General features: G+C 50.9%; 1 protein-coding gene across 1 annotated transcript in view; it reads right to left on the reverse strand.

Moving 5' to 3' along the window:
* Positions 1-18,981, reverse strand: part of LOC115124801 (isoleucine--tRNA ligase, cytoplasmic-like) — a gene marked incomplete at its 5' end in the record, with an annotated part of 63,136 nt that extends 44,155 nt beyond the window's left edge. Inside the window, 5 exons of the mRNA XM_065022022.1 lie at positions 8,817-8,938; positions 10,801-10,878; positions 12,298-12,389; positions 15,208-15,328; positions 18,754-18,981. Of these exons, the coding sequence (XP_064878094.1) occupies positions 8,817-8,938; positions 10,801-10,878; positions 12,298-12,389; positions 15,208-15,328; positions 18,754-18,981 (641 nt within the window). The remainder of the gene's footprint in view (positions 1-8,816; positions 8,939-10,800; positions 10,879-12,297; positions 12,390-15,207; positions 15,329-18,753) is intronic.
* Positions 18,982-22,842: the final 3,861 nt, after the last annotated feature.

A 22,842-nucleotide genomic window follows, 5' to 3' on the forward strand; every position in this document is an offset into this window, starting at 1 on the left:
GCTCAAATGAACAGCAACAAACAGATACAGCAACACCTCGGGGCACAACGCCTCTCCCCTACTTGACCCAGATATTGTGTGTATTTATATGTAGGCTACGTGTGCCGTTTGTTTTTTTTTTATTTGACTTATGTAGCGCTGTCCTTGAGCTGTTCTTGTCTATTAATGTTCTGTATTATGTGTTATGTTTTATGTTGGACCCCAGGAAGAGTAGTTGCTGCTTTCGCAACAGCTAATGGAGATCCTAATGAAATAAAAAATGATTTAATGGGTTTATAGCGGGCGGACAGATGGTCTCTTCCTGATTGGAGGTCACCTCTACAGGATGTCTCACTTCTTGGACAGGAACAGGAAGGAGCTCTTAACAAGGCTTCCCTCCGCAGCCGAACAGGCTCCTGAAATTTTCCCCAAAAATCTAGAATTAGAATGGGTTAAACCTGGATTTTTTTTTCTTTTTTTTCCACAGACTTACTCAGGAGACCTTTACAACCAGGTACACCTTCAATCCAAATCGAAACTTCAAACATCCTTGAATTTAAACTTTAAATACCTGGAAAGGATTTGTACTTCCAAAGACCGTCAAGGAAAACAACAACCAGCAGAAAAACAACAGTAAAAACCTACAAAAATACAAAAGAGAAACCTCACCTTCCACACAGACCCCTCCGCCCCTGGCATGGCACAGGGCCATAAGAGCACACTAACCCTCTGTTAAGAGAAGGTATTAAAACCAGGGTGGAGGGTCAGAATACTGGACAGAGAGGGTATTAAACCAGGGTGGAGGGTCAGAATACTGGACAGAGAGGGTATTAAACCAGGGTGGAGGGTCAGAATACTGGACAGAGAGGGTATTAAACCAGGGTGGAGGGTCAGAATACTGGACAGAGAGGGTATTAAACCAGGGTGGAGGGTCAGAGGACAGAGAGGGTATTAAAACAGGGTGGAGGGTCAGAGGACAGAGAGGGTATTAAACCAGGGTGGAGGGTCAGAATACTGGACAGGGAGGGTATTAAACCAGGGTGGAGGGTCAGAATACTGGACAGAGAGGGTATTAAACCAGGATGGAGGGTCAGAATACTGGACAGAGAGGGTATTAAACCAGGATGGAGGGTCAGAATACTGGACAGAGAGGGTATTAAACCAGGGTGGAGGGTCAGAATACTGGACAGAGAGGGTATTAAACCAGGGTGGAGGGTCAGAGGACAGAGAGGGTATTAAAACAGGGTGGAGGGTCAGAGGACAGAGAGGGTATTAAACCAGGGTGGAGGGTCAGAATACTGGACAGAGAGGGTATTAAACCAGGGTGGAGGGTCAGAATACTGGACAGAGAGGGTATTAAACCAGGATGGAGGGTCAGAATACTGGACAGAGAGGGTATTAAAACAGGATGGAGGGTCAGAATACTGGACAGAGAGGGTATTAAACCAGGGTGGAGGGTCAGAATACTGGACAGAGAGGGTATTAAACCAGGGTGGAGGGTATTAAACCAGGGTGGAGGGTCAGAGGACAGAGAGGGTATTAAACCAGGGTGGAGGGTCAGAATACTGGACAGAGAGGGTATTAAACCAGGGTGGAGGGTCAGAATACTGGACAGAGATGGTATTAAACCAGGGTGGAGGGTCAGAGGACAGAGAGGGTATTAAACCAGGGTGGAGGGTCAGAATACTGGACAGAGAGGGTATTAAACCAGGGTGGAGGGTCAGAATACTGGACAGAGAGGGTATTAAACCAGGGTGGAGGGTCAGAATACTGGACAGAGAGGGTATTAAACCAGGGTGGAGGGTCAGAGGACAGAGAGGGTATTAAACCAGGGTGGAGGGTCAGAATACTGGACAGAGAGGGTATTAAACCAGGGTGGAGGGTCAGAATACTGGACAGAGAGGGTATTAAACCAGGGTGGAGGGTCAGAATACTGGACAGAGAGGGTATTAAACCAGGGTGGAGGGTCAGAATACTGGACAGAGAGGGTATTAAACCAGGGTGGAGGGTCAGAATACTGGACAGAGAGGGTATTAAACCAGGATGGAGGGTCAGAATACTGGACAGAGAGGGTATTAAAACCAGGGTGGAAGGTCAGAGGACAGAGAGGGTATTAAACCAGGGTGGAGGGTCAGAGGACATAGAGGGTATTAAAACCAGGGTGGAAGGTCAGAATACTGGACAGAGAGGGTATTAAACCAGGATGGAAGGTCAGAATACTGGACAGAGAGGGTATTAAACCAGGGTGGAGGGTCAGAATACTGGACAGAGAGGGTATTAAAACAGGGTGGAGGGTCAGAATACTGGACAGAGAGGGTATTAAACCAGGATGGAGGGTCAGAGGACAGAGAGGGTATTAAACCAGGGTGGAGGGTCAGAATACTGGACAGAGAGGGTATTAAACCAGGGTGGAGGGGCAGAATACTGGACAGAGAGGGTATTAAACCAGGGTGGAGGGTCAGAATACTGGACAGAGAGGGTATTAAACCAGGGTGGAGGGTCAGAGGACATAGAGGGTATTAAAACCAGGGTGGAAGGTCAGAATACTGGACAGGGAGGGTATTAAACCAGGATGGAGGGTCAGAATACTGGACACTGAGGACACTGCGACAGTCTGTGTCAATCAGTACAAGTCTGGAACAGTAGTAGTGCAGGGAAACCTCAAATGTTTTCAGCCTTTTACAGGATCGAAGAAGAAGCACCGCAGGAGAAGCTGACCCCTGGTGACGACCCCCCCCCCCCATCCTGAGCGAGTCAGATCACACCCCCTTCTCAAACAGTCCCACAGACAAGCAAGAGAGTCACCCCCCAGCACTGAGCAGACCCAGATCCCACAACAGCACCGAGCAGACCCAGATCCCACAACAGCACCGAGCAGACCCAGATCCCACAACAGCACCGAGCAGACCCCACAACAGCACCGAGCAGACCCCACAACAGCACCGAGCAGACCCCACAACAGCACCGAGCAGACCCCACAACAGCACCGAGCAGACCCCACAACAGAGCAGACCCCACAACAGCACCGAGCAGACCCCACAACAGCACTGAGCAGACCCCGATCCCACAACAGCACCGAGCAGACCCAGATCCCACAACAGCACCGAGCAGACCCAGATCCCACAACAGCACCGAGCAGACCCAGATCCCACAACAGCACCGAGCAGACCCAGATCCCACAACAGCACCGAGCAGACCCAGATCCCACAACAGCACCGAGCAGACCCAGATCCCACAACAGCACTGCTCCTGTATTAACATGAGGGATAAATTCACCCAGTTGGAGACCGAGATGGTAGAGCGCAAACGGCAATTCAACACATCCCAGAGAGCACAACACCACCCCCCCTTCAACCAGAGCTGGGAGGGGGGGGAGGGGGTGTCTGCTCGCTGGACTGTGGTGACAAAACACCCAACAGGAGAGAAAAACAGCCCAGTTGGAGGAGGGGAGTAAACTGAGGTGGGACAATGTACAACTCATGAGAGAGCTGGCCATCCCCAAAGAGGAAGACAACAGAACAGTCCCACTTCAGAACCCGACTACAGGCAGGACAGACAAGATAGGAACCCACCAACCCATCAGACCCCCCCCAGCACTTCACCAGCCCTCCTGACCGACGATGGTCCCCGAGCACACAGGCACAAACGACCCTGAGGGCCCAGCAGGAAAGGGTGTGATTGGAAAAGCGTCTTCTACAAGTGGTCATCTCCACCATGCTACGAGGAAAAGACTCTCACCCTATCACCATACAGTGGGTGAATGAAAGCATTTCCTGTGACTGCGCATCAAAACCCAATGTACACCAGGTTTTCGAATTCAAAAGCAAGAGCTTCATGTAGCCACTTGGGTACGTTTGTTCATATTCTGTGCAAGATAGTGAGTTATTAGCCCAGTTATAGATCCATTTCTAGTCAACAACGAGGGTCTTGAAAATAGGCCACTCCGGTAGGTCCACATTATGAACAAATAGCCACAGTAGCCTACTTGGTCACTGTTAAATTGAATTTACCACAGGTGGACTCCAAGTTGTAGAAACATCAAGGATAATCAGGATGCACCTGAGCTCAATTTCAAGTCTCATAGCAAAAGGGTCTGAATATTTATGTAAAAAAAAAGGTTTCAGTTTTTATTTATTTGTTACAAATGTGCAAAAATGTCTAAAAACCTGTTTTCACTTTGTCACGACGGGGTATTGTGATGTCACGGGGTATTGTGATGTCACGGCGGGGTATTGTGATGTCACGACGGGGTATTGTGATGTCACGGCGGGGTATTGTGATGTCACGGGGTATTGTGATGTCACGACGGGGTATTGTGATGTCACGACAGGGTATTGTGATGTCACGACGGGGTATTGTGATGTCACGACGGGGTATTGTGATGTCATGACAGGGTAATTGTGATGTCATTACAGGGTAATTGTGATGTCATGACAGGGTAATTGTGATGTCATTACAGGGTAATTGTGATGTCATTACAGGGTAATTGTGATGTCATGACAGGGTAATTGTGATGTCATTACAGGGTAATTGTGATGTCATGACAGGGTAATTGTGATGTCATTACAGGGTAATTGTGATGTCATTACAGGGTAATTGTGATGTCATTACAGGGTATGTGATGTCATGACAGGGTAATTGTGATGTCATTACAGGGTAATTGTGATGTCATTACAGGGTAATTGTGATGTCATTACAGGGTAATTGTGATGTCATGACAGGGTATTGTGATGTCATTACAGGGTAATTGTGATGTCATGACAGGGTAATTGTGATGTCATTACAGGGTAATTGTGATGTCATTACAGGGTATTGTGATGTCATTACAGGGTAATTGTGATGTCACAACAGGGTATTGTGATGTCATTACAGGGTAATTGTGATGTCAACAGGGTCACAACAGGGTATTGTGATGTCATTACAGGGTCATTACAATTTGATGTCATTACAGGGTAATTGTGATGTCATTACAGGGTAATTGTGATGTCACAACAGGGTATTGTGATGTCATTACAGGGTAATTGTGATGTCATTACAGGGTAATTGTGATGTCATTACAGGGTAATTGTGATGTCATTACAGGGTAATTGTGATGTCATTACAGGGTAATTGTGATGTCATTACAGGGTAATTGTGATGTCATTACAGGGTAATTGAATCACTTTTAGAATGAGGCTGTAACGCAACAAAATGTTTAAAAAGTCATTAGCGGTCTGAATACTTTCCAAATTCATCGTAGAGACTCAGTGAGCCTTGCTACAGTATAGGATATGTACCCACTGCCCACAAAATGGAAACGGAGCTGTACTTCCTAACAAATGCTTTAACACAGATCACACAGACACACACAAGAATTTGAAAAACAAATCCAACACTGGATAAACTCTCATATCTGTTAGGCGAAATACCACAATGTGCAAATCACAGCAGCAAGATGTGTCCCATTACCATGATAAGGGACAGACAGAGACAGACGCACAGAAACAAGACAGAAGGAGAGGACAGATAACCAATCACTTAATGGGTTTAGAGCGGACGGACAGACGACTTGTCTCCTCCTGATTGGAGGTCACCCCTACAGGATGTCTCACGTCTTGGACAGGAACTGGAAGGAGCTCTTAACAAGGTCGCCCGCTGCAGCCGAGCAGGCTGGGTAGTAATATGTGGGCTGGGACAGTACATGAATGGTAAAGACCGGCGAGGTAGAGGTGTGTGTGTGTGGGAGCAGGTACTGTAGTGAAGACAGATATTCAGAGTGACTGGAGAATACACACACACACACACACACACTGATTGCCGCTTCAGAGACTAAAGCAACGGCCCTGCCGCTTCAGAGACACACTAAAGGGTATAGCTACTCAATCATAGCACTAACAACAAAGGTGTGTGTGTGTGTGTGTGTGTGTGTGTGACCTGCATGTCTAAATCAAGTCCTGGGTTTGATCATGTCTGATGAGTTGTACAGACACGAATGCAGCTCAGAGTTAATAAACTGATACAAACAGAAAAGTATTAATTGACAGGCGTTTCAACACAAATAAGTTGGTTCAAAACAAAATACTCTCATCGCCGAAGCATCTGGGAGTCATTTTCATCATAAAACACAAATCACTTCTTGTTTCTGACAAAAGAGATGCAAAGAAAAGTCCAAACGTTCCAATTTCAAAATAAATATAATTTTAAAGAGGAATCCTTAAAAATATATATTTTTTAATAAATTGGGAAATAAATAGTTTTAGTCGAAAGACTGAGCTGACTGTATCCCCTGCTACTAATTTGACAAGAGACCCTTTCAGATTCATTGAGGAGGAAGTCACTCTTCAAAATGGCGCCCTACTCCCTATATAGTGCACTACCACCCATGGGGATCTTTTCAATAGTAGTGCACCAAATCACTAGTGGGGGGGGATACTTGAGCTGGTGAATGGTGCAGTTCATGGTCCTTCGAGACAAATTCAATGATTGATTGATTGATTACCTGACTAGAGGCAACATGAGGTACTGTGTGATTGATTACCTGCCTAGAGGCAACATGAGGTACTGTGTGATTGATTACCTGACTAGAGGCAACATGAGGTACTGTTTGATTGATAGACTGATTGATTACCTGACTAGAGGCAACATGAGGTACTGTGTGATTGATTACCTGCCTAGAGGCAACATGAGGTACTGTTTGATTGATAGACTGATTGATTACCTGACTAGAGGCAACATGAGATACTGTGTGATTGATAGACTGATTGATTACCTGCCTAGAGGCAACATGAGGTACTGTGTGATTGATTACCTCCTCTACAGAGGTGGGGTTGATCAGGTTGATTACCTGCCTAGAGGCAACATCTGTGTGATTGATAGACATCATTACCTGACTAATAAATGGGTAGTGAAGGGAGCCTGACTAGAGGCAACATGAGGTAGTGTGATTGATTTGACTAGAAGAACATGAGGTACTGTTTGATTGATAGACTGATTGTTACCTGACTAAGAACAACGTACTGTGTGATTGATTACCTGACTAGTTAGCAAGAACAACGTGTGATTGATTACCTGACTAGAGGCACTATACTGTTTGATTGATAGAATTGATTACCTGACTACTATACAGTACTATAGATTATTACCTGCCTAAGAACAACGATACTATTGATAGTACTATAGTTAGTTAGAGAGGCAACATGAGATACTGTGTGATTGACAGACTATTGTTAGTGCCTAGAGGCAACAACGATACTGTTTGATTGACAGTACTGATTGATTACCTGCCTAGAAGCAACAAGGTACTGTGTGATTGATACAGTACAACATGATAGTTGATTGAAAGACTGATTGATTACCTGCCTAGAGGCAACATGAGAAACTGTGTGATTGATAGACTGATTGATTACCTGACTAGAGGCAACATACTACAGTATTGATTACCTGACTAGAGGCAACATGAGGTACTGTGTGATTGATTACCTGACTAGAGGCAACATGAGGTACTGTTTGATTGAAGAATTGATTACCTGACTAGAGGCAACATAGGTACTGTGTGATTGATTACCTGACTAGAGGCAACATGAGGTACTGTGTGATTGATAGACTGATTGATTACCTGACTAGAGGCAACATGAGGTACTGTTTGATTGATAGACTGATTGATTACCTGACTAGAGGCAACATGAGGTACTGTGTGATTGATTACCTGACTAGAGGCAACATGAGGTACTGTGTGATTGATAGACTGATTGACTACCTGACTAGAGGCAACATGAGGTACTGTGTGATTGATAGACTGATTGATTACCTGACTAGAGGCAACATGAGATACTGTGTGATTGATAGACTGATTGATTACCTGACTAGAGGCAACATGAGGTACTGTGTGATTGATAGACTGATTGATTACCTGACTAGAGGCAACATGAGGTACTGTGTGATTGATAGACTGATTGATTACCTGACTAGAGGCAACATGAGGTACTGTGTGATTGATTACCTGACTAGAGGCAACATGAGGTACTGTTTGATTGATAGACTGATTGATTACCTGACTAGAGACAACATGAGGTACTGTTTGATTGATAGACTGATTGATTACCTGACTAGAGGCAACTGATACTGTGTGATTGATTACCTGATAGAGGCAACATGAGGTACTGTGTGATTGATAGACTGATTGATTACCTATAGAGGCAACATGAGGTACTGTGTGATTGATTACCTGAAGAGGCAACATGAGGTACTGTGTGATTGATAGACTGATTGATTACCTGACTAGAACAACATGAGGTACTGTGTGATTGATAGACTGATTGATTACCTGACTAGAGGCAACATGAGAAGTACTGTGTGATTGATAGACTGATTGATTACCTGACTAGAGGCAACATGAGGTACTGTGTGATTGATAGTACTGATTGAGTTACCTGAAGAGAGGCAACATGAGGTACTGTGTGATTGATAGACTGATTGATTACCTGACTAGAGGCAACATGATACAGTACTGTGTGATTGATTACCTGACTAGGCACATGAGGTACTGTATTGATAGACTGATTGATTACCTGCCTAGACAACATGAGGTACTGTGTGATTGATAGACTGATTGAGTTACCTGACTAGAACAACATGAGGTACTGTGTGATTGATAGTACTATTGATTACCTGACTAGAGGCAACATGAACTGTGTGATTGATAGACTGATTGATTACCTGACAGTACTGAGGTACTGTGTGATTGATAGACTGATTGATTACCTGACTAGAGGCAACATGAGGTACTGTGTGATTGATAGACTGATTGATTACCTGACTAGAGGCAACATGAGGTACTGTGTGATTGATAGACTGATTACCTGACTAGAGGCAACATGAGGTAGTGGATGCTACTGGAGTCCTTCTCCTCTACAGAGGTGGGGTCGATCAGGTGACGCAGGTTCTGGTACATCATCTCTGTAATAAATGGGGTGAAGGGAGCCTAGTGGGGAGGAGGAGACCATTTAGAGAAGAACAACGATACTATACAGTACTATAGTTAGAGAAGAACAACGATACTATACAGTACTATAGTTAGAGAAAGAACAACGATACTATACAGTACTATAGTTAGAGAAAGAACAACGATACTATACAGTACTATAGTTAGAGAAGAACAACGATACTATACAGTACTATAGTTAGAGAAGAACAACGATACTATACAGTACTATAGTTAGTTAGAGAAGAACAACGATACTATACAGTACTATAGTTAGAGAAGAACAACGATACTATACAGTACTATAGTTAGAGAAGAACAACGATACTATACAGTACTATAGTTAGAGAAGAACAACGATACTATACAGTACTATAGTTAGAGAAGAACAACGATACTATACAGTACTATACTAGTGGGGAGGAGGAGAGATACCTAGTTAGAGAAGAACAACGATACTATACAGTACTATAGTTAGTTAGTTGAGAACAACGATTCTAACAGTACTATAGTTAGGGAAGAATTCTAACTGATAGACTTGTCCTCGTTACCATTCTAACAGTACTATAGTTAGAGAAGAACAACGTTACTATACAGTACTATAGTTAGGAAGAACAACCTACGTTACAGTACTATACTTAGGGAGAACAACGTTACCATTCTAACTTAGGGAAGAACAACGTCCTATTACCATTCTATACTAGTGGGGAGGAGAGACCTACCATAGTTAGAGAAGAACCTTGTCCTATTACCATTACTAACTAGTGAGACCTTGTCCTCGTTGACATGCACTAACAGGAGACCTCTCCTACCATTCTAACTGAGGGAGACCTTGTCCTCGTTACCATTCTAACTGAGGGAGACCTTGTCCTCGTTACCATTCTAACTCAGGGAGCCCTTGTCCTCGTTACCATTCTAACTGAGGGAGACCTTGTCCTCGTTACCATTCTAACTGAGGGAGACCTTGTCCTCGTTACCATTCTAACTGAGGGAGACCTTGTCCTCGTTACCATTCTAACTGAGGGAGCCCTTGTCCTCGTTACCATTCTAACTGAGGGAGCCCTTGTCCTCGTTACCATTCTAACTCAGGGAGACCTTGTCCTCGTTACCATTCTAACTGAGGGAGACCTTGTCCTTATACAAAGACACCTGCGTTGAGAGCTAATAAGTAAAATTATCATATACAGCAGACTTAAGTTCAAACTTCCTTCTTTAACAATTTCTGTGAGGAGGAACTTAAAAGTTTAACCGGAGATTTAGTTACAGCCTGATATACACACAATGCGTCACGAGGTACAGCGCCACGGGGTACGGCGTCACGGGGCACGGCGTCACGAGTACGGCGTCACGAGGTACGGCGTCACGGGCACGGCGTCACGAGGCACAGCGTCACGAGGCACAGCGCCACGGGGCACAGCGCCACGGGGCACAGCGCCACGGGGCACAGCGCCACGGGGCACAGCGCCACGGGGCACAGCGCCACGGGGCACAGCGCCACAGCGCTACGGGCCACGGCGTCACGGGGCACGGCGTCACGGGGCACGGCGTCACGGGGCACGGCGTCACGGGGCACGGCGTCACGGGGCACAGCGTCACGGGCGTCACGGGGCACAGCGTCACGAGGTACGGCGCACAGCGCCACGGGGCACAGCGCCACGGGGCACTGTGGGGGCACAGCGCCACGGGGCACAGCATCGGAGCGCTCGTTATTTAGAACACTCCGGTACATTAGTTCTAAGCGCAACTGTTTTGGCGAAGAGAAATTGTCGCCCTCAATGCATCACTTTCAATGGAAGCAGATGTCATTGAGCAGAGTTCAGCCGGGTTAAACAGTATGCGCACCTTTACACCATGTGACTCACCATCAGTCTGCACATGGAGAACAGAACACTGAAGAGATTCTCCAGAGCCCCCAGACAGTCCTCTGTTCCACTCTCTCCCTGTGGGGTTACAATACACGGTTACAAACATCATCATCTTCCTCCTCCTCTTCCTCCCTAACGTGTTCCATACATAACACAACATATCTTTAAACCAGAGAGTCATTGATGACCAACTCAATTCATTCACGTTACTGTAGTCAATATAGCATAGTCAACAGAGTAACAGAGGTATAGTGGTTACTGTAGTCAATATAGCATAGTCAACAGAGTAACAGAGGTATAGTGGTTACTGTAGTCAATATAGCATCGTCAACAGAGTAACAGAGGTATAGTGGTTACTGTCTCTTTAAGCTATTTGACTGCCTCGGTGTTTGAGGTATAGTGGTTACTGTCTCTTTAAGCTATTTGACTGCCTCGGTGTTTGAGGTATAGTGGTTACTGTCTCTTTAAGCTATTTGACTGTCTCGGTGTTTGAGGTATAGTGGTTACTGTCTCTTTAAGCTATTTGACTGCCTCTGTGTTTGAGGTATAGTGGTTACTGTCTCTTTAAGCTATTTGACTGCCTCGGTGTTTGAGGTATAGTGGTTACTGTACCTTTAAGCTATTTGACTGCCTCGGTGTTTGAGGTATAGTGGTTACTGTCTCTTTAAGCTATTTGACTGCCTCGGTGTTTGAGGTATAGTGGTTACTGTACCTTTAAGCTATTTGACTGCCTCGGTGTTTGAGGTATAGTGGTTACTGTCTCTTTAAGCCTCGGTGTTTGAGGTATAGTGGTTACTGTCTCTTTAAGCCTCGGTGTTTGAGGTATAGTGGTTACTGTCTCTTTAAGCCTCGGTGTTTGAGGTATAGTGGTTACTGTCTCTTTAAGCTATTTGACTGCCTCGGTGTTTGAGGTATAGTGGTTACTGTCTCTTTAAGCCTCGGTGTTTGAGGTATAGTGGTTACTGTCTCTTTAAGCTATTTGACTGCCTCTGTGTTTGAGGTATAGTGGTTACTGTGTCTTTAAGCCTCGGTGTTTGAGGTATAGTGGTTACTGTCTCTTTAAGCTATTTGACTGCCTCTGTGTTTGAGGTATAGTGGTTACTGTCTCTTTAAGCCTCGGTGTTTGAGGTATAGTGGTTACTGTCTCTTTAAGCCTCGGTGTTTGAGGTATAGTGGTTACTGTCTCTTTAAGCCTCGGTGTTTGAGGTATAGTGGTTACTGTCTCTTTAAGCTATTTGACTGCCTCTGTGTTTGAGGTATAGTGGTTACTGTCTCTTTAAGCCTCTGTGTTTGAGGTATAGTGGTTACTGTCTCTTTAAGCTATTTGACTGCCTCGGTGTTTGAGGTATAGTGGTACTGTCTCTTTAAGCTATTTGACTGCCTCGGTGTTTGAGGTATAGTGGTTACTGTCTCTTTAAGCTATTTGACTGCCTCTGTGTTTGAGGTATAGTGGTTACTGTCTCTTTAAGCCTCTGTGTTTGAGGGTGAACTCACCTTGAAACGCCTACGGTTGGTCCTCACGTACCAGTTGGTCAGCATGTCCACAAACTTGACAAGCTTCGGCACCACCGTGTACAGCCTGTACGCTGCGGAAGGAGACACCGTGATTACAACTCATGGTCTGGAGGAGAGGGAGCGGCCGGGGAAAGGTCGTCTTTATAAACGACAGACGCATATAGCAGTAGCAGAGTTCTGTTGAAACAATGACGTATTCACACGCAGTGTTGTCTACTTAAGCAATACGGCCCCGAGGAGGTGTGGTATACGGTCAATATACCATGGCTAAGGGCTGTTCTTAAGCACGACGCAACGCGGAGTGCCCGGACACAGCCCTTAGCCGTGGTATATTGGCCATATATCAACAACTCCCGAGGTGCCTTTTTTTCTCTATTATAAACAGGTTACCAATGTAACATAGAGCAGTAAAAATAAATGTTTTTGTCATACATACCCGTGGTATACAGTCTGATATACTACGGCTGTCAGCCAATCAGCATTCAGGGCTCGAACCACCCAGTTTATAATGTGTTTTTATCCTATATGTCGTTGTTATAGATCCATCATGTTGGCATGGTTGTCTGCCCAGTAATAATTGCCCCGTAGCTATAGCTATTTACGGAATTGAATTTCATTTAAATTGGTTTAATTTAACTGAATGTAACATTAAGTATCTAATTTTTAAAAAGCCTTTCAGTGGAGAGGTGTAGTTTTGTCACTCATCTCCGCCTTGGATGAGACTGTGTGTGTGTACACGTTGTGTGTGTGTGTGTGTGTACACGTTGTGTGTGTGTGTGTGTGTCAAATAAAAAACACAATTGTATTTGTCACATGCTTCATATACAACCGGTGTAGACTAACAGCGAAATGCTTACTTACGGGTCATTCCCAATAAATGAGAGAAAATTAGATCGTAGTCTTGTATTGACGCTTAGCCTATTTGATGGTACGTCAGAGGTCGTAGCGGGATTTCTTATAAGCGTCCGGGTTAATGTCCCGGTCCTTAAAAGCGGCAGCTCTAGTCATTAGCTCAGTGAGGATGTTGCCTGTAATCCATGGCTTCTGGTTGGGATATGTACGTGCGGTCACTGTGGGATCCACTGACTGAAGACTGGTTGAAAGAAATTGACAAGAAGAAGATTGTAGCAGCTATACTGTTAGATTTCAGTGTAGCCTCTGACTATTATTGACCGTAACCTGTTGTTTGAGAAAACGTGTGTGTTTATGGCTTTTCAACCTCTGTCATATCGTGGATTCAGAGCCATTTATCTAATAGAACTCAAAGGGTTTTCTTTAATGGAAGCTTCTCTAATGTTAAACATGTAAAGTGTGGTGTACCACAGGGCAGCTCTCTAGGCCCTCTACTCTTTTCTATTTTTACCAATGACCTGCCACTGGCATTAAACAAAGCCTGTGTGTCCATGTACGCTGATGATTCAACCATATGCCTGTCAGCAACCACAGCTAATGAAGTCACTGAAACCCTTAACAAAGAGTTGCAGTCTGTTTTGGAATGGGTGGCCAGTAATACACTGGTCCGGAACATCTCTAAAACTAAAAGCATTGTATTTGGTACAAATCATTCCCTATGTTCTAGACCTCAGCTGAATCTGGTAATGAATGGTGTGGCTGTTGAACTAGTTGAGGAGACTAAATTACTTGGCGTTACCTTAGATTGTAAACTGTCCTGGTCAAAACATATATATTCAATGGTTGTAAAGATGGGGAGAGGTCTGTCCGTGATAAATAGATGCTCTGCTTTTTTGACTCCACACTCCACTAAGCAAGTCCTGCAGGCTCTAGTTTTGTCTAATCTCGATTGTGGTCCAGGGCATTCCCGCACCATCGCCTCTTCACAGGGGCATTCCCGCACCATCGCCTCTTCACAGGGGCATTCCCGCACCATCGCCTCTTCACAGGGGCATTCCCGCACCATCGCCTCTTCACAGGGGCATTCCCGCACCATCGCCTCTTCACAGGGGCATTCCCGCACCATCGCCTCTTCACAGGGGCATTCCCGCACCATCGCCTCTTCACAGGGGCATTCCCGCACCATCGCCTCTTCACAGGGGCATTCCCGCACCATCGCCTCTTCACAGGGGCATTCCCGCACCATCGCCTCTTCACAGGGGCATTCCCTTTCCATCGCCTCTTCACCCGCACCATCGCCTCTTCAGGGGCATTCCCGCACCATCGCCTCTTCACAGGGGCATTCCCGCACCATCGCCTCTTCACAGGGGCATTCCCGCACCATCGCCTCTTCACAGGGGCATTCATTCCGCCTCTTCACAGGGGCATTCCCGCACCATCGCCTCTTCACAGGGGCATTCCCGCACCATCGCCTCTTCACAGGGGCATTCCCGCACCATCGCCTCTTCACAGGGGCATTCCCGCACCATCGCCTCTTCACAGGGGCATTCCCGCACCATCGCCTCTTCACAGGGGCATTCCCGCACCATTTCCTCTTCACAGGGGCATTCCCGCACCATCGCCTCTTCACAGGGGCATTCCCGCACCATCGCCTCTTCACAGGGGCATTCCCGCACCATCGCCTCTTCACAGAGGCACGTTGAAAGAGGATCCTCCAATCATTACAACGTGGGCAATAGGCTACAGCTGATTTAACGGAACAGCCCGAAATGTTTTCTCAGCTCAGATGCAACACACGCAGCCTAGCCTAGCGCACTAGTGAATTTGTTTACGTAGGTATTCATTCGGGTTCACAGTCCGGACCGAACCGAGGTCCCTGTATGAATAAGTGTACGGTTACACCCCTAAGAAGCGGCTTGTGTGTGTAGTACATGGTGTGGTTGTGGGTGTGTGTGTGTGTGTGTGTGTGCGTGTGTGCGTGTGTGGGTGTGTGTGTGTGCGTGGGTGTGTGTGTGTGTGTGTGTGTGTGTAGCTCACCATCCATCTCAGCTTTGAAGAACTGGATGAGAGACTGGGTGAAGGACTGGATCCATTTGTCCATGATGTTGTCACTGCGCTTGGCTGTGGCCTCGTTGTACAGGAAGCTGATGCCGTCCTCCTGGAGGGCAAAGGTCACAGGGCAAAAAGGTCACACAGAGAACAGGACACGGAAAGAGAGAGCGAGAGAGAGAGCATGATACAGAGAACGTTACAGAGTTTAAAGGCTGTGATAGGTGGTATCTTGTTGTTCTGGTTGAGGTGTTCTCCTCATTAAACTACTGTCTGGTTGAGGGGGGGTTAGGGCAGTAAGGGGAGGGCTGGGCTAGAGGGGAGGTGTTTGGGCTGTAAGGGGAGGGCTGGGGGGGGTTAGGGCTGGTGGGGGAGGGCTGGGGGGTTAGGGCTGTAAGGGGAGGGCTGGGGGTTAGGGCTGGGGGGGGGCTGGAGGGCTGGTGGGGGGAGGGCAAGGCTAGAGGGGAGGAGTTTGGGCTGTAAGGGGAGGGCTGGGTTGGTGGGGTTAGGGCTGTAAGGGGGCCAGGGCTAGAGGGGGCTAGAGGGGTTTGGGCTGTGGAGGAGATGGGTACCTTGTGCAGAGAGGGAGGGGTTAGGGCTGTAAGAGGGAGGCCAGGGCTAGAGGGGGAGGGTTTGGGCTGTAGAGGGAGATGGGTACCTTGTGCAGAGAGGGAGGGGTTAGGGCAGGGGGACAGCACCTTGTAAAGCATGTGTACATTTTCCACTTTCTGCACATGCTGGAGTTGGGAATATGGAGAGGGAAGCTGGGGAGGTGTGGCAGGGCAGGGGTAGGCGTAATAGGGGTAAGGCTTGGGTTAAACCGGGGCAGGGTACGGGAGACGGGGAAGGGTACGGGAGACGGGGCAGGGTACGGAGACGGGCGTAAGGCTTGGGTTAAACCGGGGGCAGGGTACGGGAGACGGGGGCAGGGTACGGGAGACGGGGCGGGGTACGGGGCGGGGTACGGTGGCAGGGTACGGGAGACGGGGCAGGGCACGGGGCGGGGGCAGGGTACGGGAGACGGGGCAGGGTACCGGAGACGGGGGCAGGGGACGGGGCAGGGTACCGGAGACGGGGGCAGGGTACCGGAGACGGGGCAGGGTACCGGAGACGGGGGGGCAGGGGACGGGAGACTGGGGCAGGGTACGGGAGCAGGGGACGGGGGCAGGGTACCGGAGACGGGGCAGGGCACGGGAGACGGGGCAGGGTACGGGAGACGGGGCAGGGTACCGGGAGACGGGGCAGGGTACCGGAGACGGGGGCAGGGTACCGGAGACGGGGGCAGGGTACCGGAGACGGGGCAGGGTACCGGAGACGGGGCAGGGTACGGGAGACGGGGCAGGGTACGGGAGACGGGGCAGGGTACGGAGACGGGGGCAGGGTACCGGAGACGGGGCAGGGTACGGGAGACGGGGCAGGGTACGGAGACGGGGGGCAGGGAGACGGGGGGTAAGGCTTGGGTTAAACCGGGGGCAGGGTACGGGAGACGGGGACGGGGTACGGGGCAGGGTACGGAAGACGGGGCAGGGTACGGGAGCAGGGTACGGGAGACGGGGCAGGGTACGGAGACGGGGCGGGAGACGGGACGGGGGCAGGGTACGGAGACGGGGCAGGGTACGGGAGACGGGGGCAGGGTACGGGAGACGGGGGCAGGGTACGGGAGACGGGGGCAGGGTACGGAGACGGGGGCAGGGGACGGGGCAGGGGACGGGGGCAGGTGCACGGGAGACGGGGCAGGGTGCACGGGAGACGGGGGCAGGGTGGGAGACGGGGGACGGAGACGGGGGCAGGGTACGGGAGACGGGGGCAGGGTGCGGAGACGGGGGCAGGGTACGGGAGACGGGGGCAGGGTACGGGAGACGGGGCAGGGTACGGGAGACGGGGGCAGGGTGGGAGACGGGGGCAGGGTGCGGGGGGAGACGGGGGCAGGGGCAGGGCACGGGCACGGAGGCAGGGTACGGGAGACGGGGGCAGGGTACGGGAGACGGGGGCAGGGTACGGAGACGGGGCAGGGTACCGGAGATGGGGGCAGGGTACCGGAGACGGGGCAGGGTACCGGAGACGGGGGCAGGGTACCGGAGACGGGGGCAGGGTACCGGAGACGGGGGCAGGGTACGGGAGACGGGGGCAGGGGACATTGAGCAGCCTCTAAATCAAATCAAATGTATTTATAAAGCCCTTCTTACATCAGCTGATATCTCAAAGTGCTGTACAGAAACCCAGCCTAAAACCCCCAAACAGCAAGCAATGCAGGTGTAGAAGCACGGTGGCTAGGAAAAAACTCCCTAGAAAGGCATAAACCTAGAAGTTCTGGACCAGGAAGCGGTATGCTGGGGGACGTGAGGAGGCCTAAGGCTGGGTTACGAGGTTATATTGTGGAGACGCTGGACGTTCTGGACCAGGAAGCGGTAGGCTGGAGGACGTGAGGAGGCCTAAGGCTGGGTTACGAGGTTATCTTGTGGAGACGCTGGACGTTCTGGACCAGGAAGCGGTATGCTGGGGGACGTGAGGAGGCCTAAGGCTGGGTTACGAGGTTAACTTGTGGAGACGCTGGACGTTCTGGACCAGGAAGCGGTAGGCTGGGGGACGTGAGGAGGCCTAAGGCTGGGTTACGAGGTTATCTTATGGAGACGCTGGACGTTCTGGACCAGGAAGCTGTATGCTGGGGGACGTGAGGAGGCCTAAGGCTGGGTTACGAGGTTATCTTGTGGAGACGCTGGACGTTCTGGACCAGGAAGCGGTAGGCTGGGGGACGTGAGGAGGCCTAAGGCTGGGTTACGAGGTTATCTTGTGGAGACGCTGGACGTTCTGGACCAGGAAGCGGTATGCTGGGGGACGTGAGGAGGCCTAAGGCTGGGTTACGAGGTTAACTTGTGGAGACGCTGGACGTTCTGGACCAGGAAGCGGTATGCTGGGGGACGTGAGGAGGCCTAAGGCTGGGTTACGAGGTTAACTTGTGGAGACGCTGGACGTTCTGGACCAGGAAGCGGTAGGCTGGGGGACGTGAGGAGGCCTAAGGCTGGGTTACGAGGTTATCTTATGGAGACGCTGGACGTTCTGGACCAGGAAGCTGTATGCTGGGGGACGTGAGGAGGCCTAAGGCTGGGTTACGAGGTTATCTTGTGGAGACGCTGGACGTTCTGGACCAGGAAGCGGTAGGCTGGGGGACGTGAGGAGGCCTAAGGCTGGGTTACGAGGTTATCTTGTGGAGACGCTGGACGTTCTGGACCAGGAAGCGGTATGCTGGGGGACGTGAGGAGGCCTAAGGCTGGGTTACGAGGTTATCTTGTGGAGACGCTGGACGTTCTGGACCAGGAAGCGGTATGCTGGGGGACGTGAGGAGGCCTAGGGCTGGGTTACGAGGTTATCTTGTGGAGACGCTGGACATTCTGGACCAGGAAGCGGTATGCTGGGGGACGTGAGGAGGCCTAAGGCTGGGTTACGAGGTTATCTTGTGGAGACGCTGGACGTTCTGGACCAGGAAGCGGTATGCTGGGGGACGTGAGGAGGCCTAAGGCTGGGTTACGAGGTTACCTTGTGGAGACGCTGGACGTTCTGGACCAGGAAGCGGTATGCGTTGTACCAGGGGAGGAACACATCCTTCAGAACATCTCTGACTCCTTCCTCTTTGAAACGCAGGTTCTCAGCTCTCACTACCGGGGAGTTGATTAGGTAGAGCCTAGAGGGGGAGGGGGCATAAAAGAGATAGTGGTTAGAGGAGGCAGGTAGCCTAGTGGTTAGAGGAGGCAGGTAGCCTAGTGGTTAGAGGAGGCAGGTAGCCTAGTGGTTAGAGGGGGGAGGTAGCCTAGTGGTTAGAGGAGGAGGCAGGTAGCCTAGTGGTTAGAGGAGGAGGCAGGTAGCCTAGTGGTTAGAGGAGGAGGCAGGTAGCCTAGTGGTTAGAGGGGGGAGGCAGGTAGCCTAGTGGTTAGAGGAGGCAGGTAGCCTAGTGGTTAGAGGAGGCAGGTAGCCTAGTGGTTAGAGGAGGCAGGTAGCCTAGTGGTTAGAGGGGGAGGCAGGTAGCCTAGTGGTTAGAGGGGCGGCAGGTAACCTAGTGGTTAGAGGGGGAGGCAGGTAGCCTAGTGGTTAGAGGAGGCAGGTAGCCTAGTGGTTAGAGGAGGCAGGTAGCCTAGTGGTTAGAGGAGGCAGGTAGCCTAGTGGTTAGAGGAGGGAGGCAGGTAGCCTAGTGGTTAGAGGAGGCAGGTAGCCTAGTGGTTAGAGGAGGGAGGCAGGTAGCCTAGTGGTTAGAGGGGGGAGGTAGCCTAGTGGTTAGAGGAGGAGGCAGGTAGCCTAGTGGTTAGAGGAGGGAGGTAGCCTAGTGGTTAGAGGAGGGAGGCAGGTAGCCTAGTGGTTAGAGGGGGGAGGTAGCCTAGTGGTTAGAGGAGGCAGGTAGCCTAGTGGTTAGAGGGGAGGCAGGTAGCCTAGTGGTTAGAGGAGGCAGGTAGCCTAGTGGTTAGATGGGGGGAGGCAGGTAGCCTAGTGGTTAGAGGGAGGCAGGTAGCCTAGTGGTTAGAGGGGAGGCAGGTAGCCTAGTGGTTAGAGGGGAGGCAGGTAGCCTAGTGGTTAGAGGGAGGGAGGTAGCCTAGTGGTTAGAGGGGGGGAGGCAGGTAGCCTAGTGGTTAGAGGGGGAGGCAGGTAGCCTAGTGGTTAGAGGAGGGAGGTAGCCTAGTGGTTAGAGGGGGGGAGGCAGGTAGCCTAGTGGTTAGAGGAGGCAGGTAGCCTAGTGGTTAGAGGGGGGGAGGCAGGTAGCCTAGTGGTTAGAGGAGGGAGGCAGGTAGCCTAGTGGTTAGAGGAGGGAGGCAGGTAGCCTAGTGGTTAGAGGAGGGAGGCAGGTAGCCTAGTGGTTAGAGGAGGGAGGCAGGTAGCCTAGTGGTTAGAGGAGGGAGGCAGGTAGCCTAGTGGTTAGAGGGGCGGCAGGTAGCCTAGTGGTTAGAGGAGGGAGGCAGGTAGCCTAGTGGTTAGAGGAGGGAGGCAGGTAGCCTAGTGGTTAGAGGGGCGGCAGGTAGCCTAGTGGTTAGAGGAGGGAGGCAGGTAGCCTAGTGGTTAGAGGGGCGGCAGGTAGCCTAGTGGTTAGAGGAGGGAGCCAGGTAGCCTAGTGGTTAGAGGAGGCAGGTAGCCTAGTGGTTAGAGGAGGCCGGTAGCCTAGTGGTTAGGGGCGGCAGGTAGCCTAGTGGTTAGAGGGGCGGCAGGTAGCCTAGTGGTTAGAGGGGCGGCAGGTAGCCTAGTGGTTAGAGGGCGGCAGGTAGCCTAGTGGTTAGAGGGGAGGCAGGTAGCCTAGTGGTTAGAGGGGCAGGTAGCCTAGTGGTTAGAGGGGGAGGCAGGTAGCCTAGTGGTTAGAGGCAGGTAGCCTAGTGGTTAGATGGGGAGGCAGGTAGCCTAGTGGTTAGAGGGGGAGGCAGGTAGCCTAGTGGTTAGAGGGGAGGCAGGTAGCCTAGTGGTTAGAGGGGGAGGCAGGTAGCCTAGTGGTTAGAGGGGAGGCAGGTAGCCTAGTGGTTAGAGGAGGTAGCCTAGTGGTTAGAGGGGAGGCAGGTAGCCTAGTGGTTAGAGGAGGTAGGTAGCCTAGTGGTTAGAGGGAGGTAGCCTAGTGGTTAGAGGGGAGGCAGGTAGCCTAGTGGTTAGAGGGGAGGCAGGTAGCCTAGTGGTTAGAGGGGGAGGCAGGTAGCCTAGTGGTTAGAGGGGAGGCAGGTAGCCTAGTGGTTAGAGGAGGCAGGTAGCCTAGTGGTTAGAGGGGGCAGGTAGCCTAGTGGTTAGAGGGGTTAGAGGCAGGTAGCCTAGTGGTTAGAGGAGGCAGGTAGCCTAGTGGTTAGATGGGGAGGCAGGTAGCCTAGTGGTTAGAGGGAGGCAGGTAGCCTAGTGGTTAGGGAGGCAGGTAGCCTAGTGGTTAGAGGGGGAGGCAGGTAGCCTAGTGGTTAGAGGGGGGAGGCAGGTAGCGTAGTGGTTAGACGGGCGGCAGGTAGCCTAGTGGTTAGAGGAGGCAGGTAGCCTAGTGGTTAGAGGGGGGAGGCAGGTAGCCTAGTGGTTAGAGGGGCGGCAGGTAGCCTAGTGGTTAGAGGAGGGAGCCAGGTAGCCTAGTGGTTAGAGGAGGCAGGTAGCCTAGTGGTTAGAGGAGGCCGGTAGCCTAGTGGTTAGGGGTGGCAGGTAGCCTAGTGGTTAGAGGGGCGGCAGGTAGCCTAGTGGTTAGAGGGGCGGCAGGTAGCCTAGTGGTTAGAGGGGCGGCAGGTAGCCTAGTGGTTAGAGGGGGAGGCAGGTAGCCTAGTGGTTAGAGGCAGGTAGCCTAGTGGTTAGAGGGGAGGCAGGTAGCCTAGTGGTTAGAGGGAGGCAGGTAGCCTAGTGGTTAGATGGGGGAGGCAGGTAGCCTAGTGGTTAGAGGGGGAGGCAGGTAGCCTAGTGGTTAGAGGGGAGGCAGGTAGCCTAGTGGTTAGGGCAGGTAGCCTAGTGGTTAGAGGGGAGGCAGGTAGCCTAGTGGTTAGAGGGGAGGCAGGTAGCCTAGTGGTTAGAGGGAGGTAGCCTAGTGGTTAGAGGAGGCAGGCCTAGTGGTTAGGTAGCCTAGTGGTTAGAGGGAGGCAGGTAGCCTAGTGGTTAGAGGGGAGGCAGGTAGCCTAGTGGTTAGAGGGGAGGCAGGTAGCCTAGTGGTTAGAGGGGAGGCAGGTAGCCTAGTGGTTAGAGGGAGGTAGCCTAGTGGTTAGAGGGGGAGGCAGGTAGCCTAGTGGTTAGAGGGGAGGCAGGTAGCCTAGTGGTTAGAGGGGGGCAGGTAGCCTAGTGGTTAGAGGGGGAGGCAGGTAGCCTAGTGGTTAGAGGGGAGGCAGGTAGCCTAGTGGTTAGAGGGGGGGCAGGTAGCCTAGTGGTTAGAGGGGGAGGCAGGTAGCCTAGTGGTTAGAGGGGAGGCAGGTAGCCTAGTGGTTAGAGGGGAGGCAGGTAGCCTAGTGGTTAGAGGGGGAGGCAGGTAGCCTAGTGGTTAGAGGAGGCAGGTAGCCTAGTGGTTAGAGTGGGAGGCAGGTAGCCTAGTGGTTAGAGGGGGAGGCAGGTAGCCTAGTGGTTAGAGGGCGGCAGGTAGCCTAGTGGTTAGAGGGCGGCAGGTAGCCTAGTGGTTAGAGGAGGGGCGGCAGGTAGCCTAGTGGTTAGAGGGAGGCAGGTAGCCTAGTGGTTAGAGGGAGGCAGGTAGCCTAGTGGTTAGAGGGGAGGCAGGTAGCCTAGTGGTTAGAGGCGGCAGGTAGCCTAGTGGTTAGAGGGGCGGCAGGTAGCCTAGTGGTTAGAGTGGGAGGCAGGTAGCCTAGTGGTTAGAGGGGAGGCAGGTAGCCTAGTGGTTAGAGGGGAGGCAGGTAGCCTAGTGGTTAGAGGGGAGGCAGGTAGCCTAGTGGTTAGAGGGCAGGTAGCCTAGTGGTTAGAGGGGAGGCAGGTAGCCTAGTGGTTAGAGGGGAGGCAGGTAGCCTAGTGGTTAGAGGGCCTAGTGGTTAGATGGGGAGGCAGGTAGCCTAGTGGTTAGAGGGGGAGGCAGGTAGCCTAGTGGTTAGAGGGGAGGCAGGTAGCCTAGTGGTTAGAGGAGCCTGCAGGTAGCCTAGTGGTTAGAGGAGGCAGGTAGCCTAGTGGTTAGAGGGAGGCAGGTAGCCTAGTGGTTAGAGGGAGGCA

Source organism: Oncorhynchus nerka, linkage group LG2, assembly GCF_034236695.1.
Source record: "Oncorhynchus nerka isolate Pitt River linkage group LG2, Oner_Uvic_2.0, whole genome shotgun sequence".
NCBI lineage: Eukaryota > Metazoa > Chordata > Actinopteri > Salmoniformes > Salmonidae > Oncorhynchus > Oncorhynchus nerka.